Genomic DNA, 6,828 nt, shown 5'->3' with positions numbered 1-6,828 from the left:
AAATATGTCCAACACAACGGACCTTCAGCTATCATCCGTTTGCCCAGCTGTTGGACAGGACAAGTTTAAAAAAGGAAAAAAAATTAAAAACAAATAAATAAATTTCATTTCTGTATAGCTGCTGTACAGAAGGTAATTTGAATGTTTTTAGGAAAAAGATCTGTAAATAGAAAAATGCACAACATAAGGTGTTGTAAAAAGGGGTGGGACCACAAAAGATTTTTCTTCTTCTAGGTTTCATCACATGAGTGTCAATCAAAATGAGTCAAGCTGCTCTGAGGAGAAAGACAATTAGAGGAGATGAACAGCAGCTGTGTGACCTGCAGGAGGAACTTTTTAAGCTCCTCTTGGTTGTTGGATTCTCATTCAGTGTCTGTCAAGATGGGAGCTGATTCATTTGTGGCTCTTTTAGTGCTGGTGCTTTGCCTTAGCAAAGGTATGTGGGTTTAATTATTATTTTTTATATCATTGTTAAAAGACCCTACAGGCACAAACACGGTCATTAGAAGGGAATCATAATGTAGCTATCCTTGATGTTGCCCTTCCAATGTGTTTCTTCATAGCTTTGAGCTTACCAGTAGCAAGGGAAAACCAGAGCGCTGTTCCAGAACGTCTGGGAAGAAAAGATGGTGAGATAACAGACCCTAATTACAATTAACAGAATCTTAAACCTAAAACTATTTTCCTCCTTAAACAGGCTTTGTCCTTCAGAGAGGCCTTGATCTTTTACAGTCGCTGGATTCCAGGTTGAAGAAACAAATTAAAGAAGGTAAATGTGGTTAAAAAATGAAGTCGAGGTTTGGTTTCAATGTTGAAAGTGAGATGAAAACTTGACCGTTTCAATAAGAAATGAGTTCAGCAACAAAATGGTGGCTCTACTACTTCTAGAACTGGAATTCAACGAGGTGGAAGCAGAGGCATCACTTGGAAAAAGGCAATTTGTAGATCAGACTGAAGGCAACCTGCAGTTGGCTGCACTGTTCGACCCCGGCAACCAGACTGTGTCCGACGCCGCCAGCAACCAGACTGTGTCCGACGCCGCCAGCAACCAGACTGTGTCCGACGCCGCCAGCAACCAGACTGTGTCCGACGCCGCCAGCAACCAGACTGTGTCCGACGCCGCCAGCAACCAGACTGTGTCCGACGCCGCCCCCCCCCCGCCAGCAACCAGACTGTGTCCGACGCCGCCAGCAACCAGACTGTGTCCGACGCCGCCAGCAACCAGACTGTGTCCGACGCCGCCAGCAACCAGACTGTGTCCGACGCCGCCAGCAACCAGACTGTGTCCGACGCCGCCAGCAACCAGACTGTGTCCGACGCCGCCAGCAACCAGACTGTGTCCGACGCCGCCAGCAACCAGACTGTGTCCGACGCCGCCAGCAACCAGACTGTGTCCGACGCCGCCAGCAACCAGACTGTGTCCGACGCCGCCAGCAACCAGACTGTGTCCGACGCCGCCAGCAACCAGACTGTGTCCGACGCCGCCAGCAACCAGACTGTGTCCGACGCCGCCAGCAACCAGACTGTGTCCGACGCCGCCAGCAACCAGACTGTGTCCGACGCCGCCAGCAACCAGACTGTGTCCGACGCCGCCAGCAACCAGACTGTGTCCGACGCCGCCAGCAACCAGACTGTGTCCGACGCCGCCAGCAACCAGACTGTGTCCGACGCCGCCAGCAACCAGACTGTGTCCGACGCCGCCAGCAACCAGACTGTGTCCGACGCCGCCAGCAACCAGACTGTGTCCGACGCCGCCAGCAACCAGACTGTGTCCGACGCCGCCAGCAACCAGACTGTGTCCGACGCCGCCAGCAACCAGACTGTGTCCGACGCCGCCAGCAACCAGACTGTGTCCGACGCCGCCAGCAACCAGACTGTGTCCGACGCCGCCAGCAACCAGACTGTGTCCGACGCCGCCAGCAACCAGACTGTGTCCGACGCCGCCAGCAACCAGACTGTGTCCGACGCCGCCAGCAACCAGACTGTGTCCGACGCCGCCAGCAACCAGACTGTGTCCGACGCCGCCAGCAACCAGACTGTGTCCGACGCCGCCAGCAACCAGACTGTGTCCGACGCCGCCAGCAACCAGACTGTGTCCGACGCCGCCAGCAACCAGACTGTGTCCGACGCCGCCAGCAACCAGACTGTGTCCGACGCCGCCAGCAACCAGACTGTGTCCGACGCCGCCAGCAACCAGACTGTGTCCGACGCCGCCAGCAACCAGACTGTGTCCGACGCCGCCAGCAACCAGACTGTGTCAAGTGTTAAATCAACAAACATTCATAAAATAGAAATGGAAAGTTGAGCTCCATCTACTGGTCAAAAAAACATGCATGAATTTGCTTTGCCTAAAAACTGACATACAAAAAATCATTTTAAAAAAATCTATTTACTATTGTGGTAGAGTTATACCCAAGTAATACACTCCAGTGGTTTCTTTAAGTAACTGCATTAGTTATTTTTCCCTTTATAAAGATGTATGTAAAATAGTTGATATAGGTTAATACATGGGTAGTTTATATTTTTTTGTCATGAGTTCTCTTGTGCTGTAATAAAACAAGACAAATTGATGGTTCCAAGTCCATATTGATGGAGATGGTATAAATGTAATTGTTTCATACTTACACCCCTACATTTTCAGACTGCCCACCCACTTTCAAGAAGCTGATACAAGACCTGCATGCAGTGTTTTTCAGATGATAGAAACAATTTTCAAGGAGCCAGAGGCTCAGATATGGAAACGGTGGACCCACAACTGCTAAATGAATGTGAAGGCATCGCTGAGCTCTTTTTAAGCAAACTTGAATCTTTTGCATGAAGCATAAACACTAGAAGCTGTTGCTACAGAACCATTTTTTGAGTTTCCTTAACCAGTATCTCCAGACAGACACGGAAGCTGTCAAACACAGTTTATTATAACAGCACATTTATATACAGCAAAAGGAATAGCAGATAGCAAAGGTTTGGATGGAAAGATAGAGTTTTTGTTGCAGCTTGAAGACTTAGAAGCACTTCCTGTGAACAATGGAGGGTCCAGCCTCGTCATACTCCTGCTTGCTGATCCACATCTGCTGGAAGGTGGACAGAGAAGCCAGAATGGAGCCCCCAATCCACACAGAATACTTTCTTTCAGGGGGAGCAATAATCTATAGGAAGGAGAGATGATAGGAGAAGGTTGGAAAAACATTCATCCAGGTGCATCAGCCTTACTTTGGGTCCTGATCACCTTGATCTTCATGGTGCTCGGGGCCAAGGCGGTGATCTCCTTCTGCATGCGGTCAGCAATTCCCGGGTACATGGTGGTTCCTCCAGATAGGACATTGTTGGCGTACAGATCCTTCCTGATGTCAATGTCACACTTCATGATGCTGTTGTACGCCGTCTCGTGGATGCCAGCGGACTCCATGCCTGAATAGGTCAGATGTTGATGGTAAATGGCACTAATATCAAGACTGTTCCTGTGTTTCTAGCACCGTTCATGACTTACCAATGAAGGATGGCTGGAACAGGGTCTCCGGGCAGCGGAAACGCTCGTTGCCAATGGTGATGACCTGACCGTCCGGCAGCTCGTAGCTCTTCTCCAGGGAGGAGGAGGAGGCAGCGGTGGCCATCTCATTCTCAAAGTCCAGAGCCACATAGCACAACTTCTCCTTGATGTCTCGAACAATCTCCCGTTCAGCTACAGAGGAAAGGTTCTGGTTAGGTTTCGCAACATTGTCAAGAGTCAAAGGTGTTTTGTTCACATTGAGGTTTTCATTTTCACTCTTGACTTGGGGAACAGGAAGTGGTACCACACGTTGACAGACCTGATGATTAGTTTTAGATCTGAACTATTTTTTAATTGTACTTTTGTTTTAGCATCTTGAAGGGTTCAAGTAGAGAAATAGAGTTTATATTGGAAAATGTTTTTCCAATACTTAGAGTTCAGCCAAATATTTTTAACTGTAACCGCAATTTCTTTTTTGATTTTCTGTTCCTTAAAAAAATAATTTTAACGAGAAAAGAACTAAAAATGTTTTAGTTGACAAAAAAACTTACTAATGTAAGCAAATAAAAAACATTTTATCATTTTTGTCTTATTAATAAATGAATAATCAAATAACTCTAAAGTGAATGCCCTCTTGTAAAGCTGTCCACCTTTTTCAAATTATCAGGTTCTGACCGAGATTATTTTAATTTATTATTTAATTTCTTAATTTATTACGCTAAATAAAAGACAACCAAAAAATTTTGCATTTTTCTTTTATTTGAAAAGTTTCTCAAAATGTAAAGGTTTAACAAAAAAACAAATAGAAATTTGAAGGGAATTTGTAGAAAAACATTCAGTCCTACCTGTGGTGACAAACGAGTAACCTCTCTCCGTTAGGATCTTCATCAGGTAGTCAGTCAGGTCCCGCCCAGCCAGGTCCAGACGCATGATGGCATGAGGAAGAGCATAACCCTCATAAATGGGAACATTGTGGGTCACGCCGTCACCGGAGTCCAGCACAATTCCTGTACAGACACACAGAAACTGGTTCGATCGAACAGGGGCTCCACCAGAACAGCAGATCCTGGTCGAGACTCACCGGTGGTGCGCCCTGAGGCGTACAGGGACAGCACGGCTTGAATGGCCACATACATGGCCGGCACGTTGAAGGTCTCAAACATGATCTGGGTCATCTTCTCTCTGTTGGCTTTGGGGTTGAGGGGGGCCTCAGTCAGCAGGGTGGGGTGCTCCTCTGGTGCCACACGGAGCTCATTGTAGAAAGTATGGTGCCAGATCTGTTCAATGAGGAAAATGAAGTTTAGCTGCTGAAGGGCTTTACTTTCCCTTTTCTCAGTCTGACGTCAGCCTTCACCTTTTCCATGTCGTCCCAGTTGGTGATTATGCCATGTTCAATGGGGTACTTCAGGGTCAGGATACCTCGCTTACTTTGGGCTTCATCTCCGACATAGCTGTCCTTCTGACCCATCCCTACCATCACCCCCTGGAACAGAATCATACAAAGCTTAACTCAAACACCAGGAAGCACGGACAACTTCACTAATGGAGACCATTTTTTTTTATTTAACCAAAACTCAAAAACACTAAAGTGAGAGTTTTTCTTACAGATAAAAAGAGAAAACGTCATGTCCACACAAAAAAGCAACATTTTTATTTTTAAAGCGTCCTTCTTAATTTTTATTCTCTACCTCATTTCTGTCATAAATCTTACTTTGTAGGAAAAAACTCCTTTACATAATTTACCTTTTTGTCTTTTGTGTTGAATAAAAATGACTTGGAAACGTCTTTGGCTAGCTTAATTCAACTAAGCTAAAAAATCTAAAATGAAAATATTTGTGGCCTTGTATATATGTACACACCTGTTGTGATCTCTGAGTTACACTCTTTTCATTTGAGAAGACATTTAAGACAGAATTGTAAAAACTAGAGTTTAGTCTAGCTATGATTTTTTTTAAACACTCGCCTCCTTGCTTTACACAGTGTTCAAGCTTAACTTAAAGACGCAACACTTCTCTTCTTGAAAATATTTTCTCTGTCATCTTACTCATCTGTATTAACTAAAAGCTTCTCTATTGTAATAGTGTTCATTTTTTTCAGTTTTTTTTGTTTTGTTCAAAATATGACCAGATATTAAGATATTTATATACAGAGTTTTTAAATTGGGGGGGTGAATTTAGCTTTTTTTAAACCTCTGCTTAGAAGGCTCTACCCTCACATTTAATCTTCCTTTAAAAAATAAATGAAGCATATTTAATTTGTTTAACATTTGCGTAGCAGGAGTTTTCATTAAGATGTTCAAATTTGATCTAAAATTCTATGCTGATGACACCCGGTTTTATTTTATTTTGTGTTTTAATCTAGTTGTCCTAAAAATCTGTTTTACAAAAAAACTAGGAGACATTTGAGGAGACAATGGGGTTCATCTGTGGTCTGACCTGATGACGAGGGCGCCCCACGATGGACGGGAAGACAGCGCGAGGAGCGTCATCACCAGCAAACCCAGCTTTTACCAAGCCAGAACCGTTGTCGCACACCAAGGCAGTGGTCTCATCATCATCACACATGTTTTCCCTCTGGTGCTGGCCTTCTGTTAGGAACAAACATCCCCATTATCATCATATTTAGTGTCAAGGCCACACAGTGAAATTCAGCCGCAATCCAGAACTTTTGGAATCCCACAGGTCCAGGATTTCTTCATAAAACTAGAGCTTGATCATGGCTTAGCCAGACCAAATCTGTAAAAGAAATCATCACTTTCCTCATGATTTAGCAAGTTTTTAATCTCAATCTGAAACATTTTGGTGACAAAAAGGTCTGAAATGCACAATAATACTTGTTTTCTGTGACCCATAAACTACAACACTGCAAAACAAAAGCCAAGACTCACCAAGCAGGAACCACAAGACAGAAGCTTCCACTGGGACAGAGGGACCAAGATTTGTGGGGCTTCCTTAAATACACCGCTGGATGCTGAGGCTGGGGCTGGTGGGCGGGGTCAGGACTTTACACAAGTCCAAATTAAGTGTTGCTCAGCAAAATGCCAAATTGAAGTGGATCATGTGTCAGGGATTCCTCCACACTGAGGGGTTCCTCGAAAAAAGATGCAGAAAACAGATCTGTTTTTTTTTACAATGACCGTTCAGTGACAACATATGCCATGCTGCAAAGATAAAATTAGATTTTAAGCACACAAAGGATGGATTACAGAATGGTTTAAGACTAAAATGTTTCAGTTTTTCCTTTGCATCATAGTACTTTTCATTCACACAGTCTGCAGAAAAGGAAACTTGTCCAATAACAAATAGGTGGTGGGGGGGGGCATGGGTTAAACCGTGCCAGAC

At 44.7% G+C, this 6,828-nt stretch overlaps 2 protein-coding genes across 2 annotated transcripts; one reads left to right on the top strand and one right to left on the bottom strand.

Annotated features, from left to right (window-relative positions):
* The first annotated feature begins 327 nt into the window (after nucleotides 1-327).
* Nucleotides 328-2,762, top strand: LOC101161851. The gene is made up of 5 exons (XM_023953314.1): nucleotides 328-436; nucleotides 564-629; nucleotides 698-769; nucleotides 889-1,067; nucleotides 2,697-2,762. Exons 1-5 carry the CDS (start codon nucleotides 382-384, stop codon nucleotides 2,760-2,762), a joined length of 438 nt encoding a protein of 145 aa, XP_023809082.1. The 5' UTR covers nucleotides 328-381.
* A 130-nt stretch (nucleotides 2,763-2,892) lies between these two features.
* LOC101161456 (actin, alpha cardiac) lies at nucleotides 2,893-6,496 on the bottom strand. Its single transcript, XM_004083897.3, has 8 exons — nucleotides 6,375-6,496; nucleotides 5,923-6,074; nucleotides 4,842-4,970; nucleotides 4,569-4,764; nucleotides 4,333-4,494; nucleotides 3,488-3,679; nucleotides 3,227-3,408; nucleotides 2,893-3,146 (listed from the first exon to the last, which is right to left on the bottom strand). Exons 2-8 carry the CDS (start codon nucleotides 6,049-6,051, stop codon nucleotides 3,003-3,005), a joined length of 1,134 nt encoding a protein of 377 aa, XP_004083945.1. The 5' UTR covers nucleotides 6,052-6,074; nucleotides 6,375-6,496; the 3' UTR covers nucleotides 2,893-3,002.
* Between the last annotated feature and the right edge of the window lie 332 nt (nucleotides 6,497-6,828).

Source organism: Oryzias latipes, chromosome 24, assembly GCF_002234675.1.
Source record: "Oryzias latipes chromosome 24, ASM223467v1".
Classification (NCBI taxonomy): Eukaryota; Metazoa; Chordata; class Actinopteri; order Beloniformes; family Adrianichthyidae; genus Oryzias; species Oryzias latipes.
Note: the sequence above shows the minus strand (reverse complement) of the source record. Positions and strands in the feature narration are given on the sequence as shown.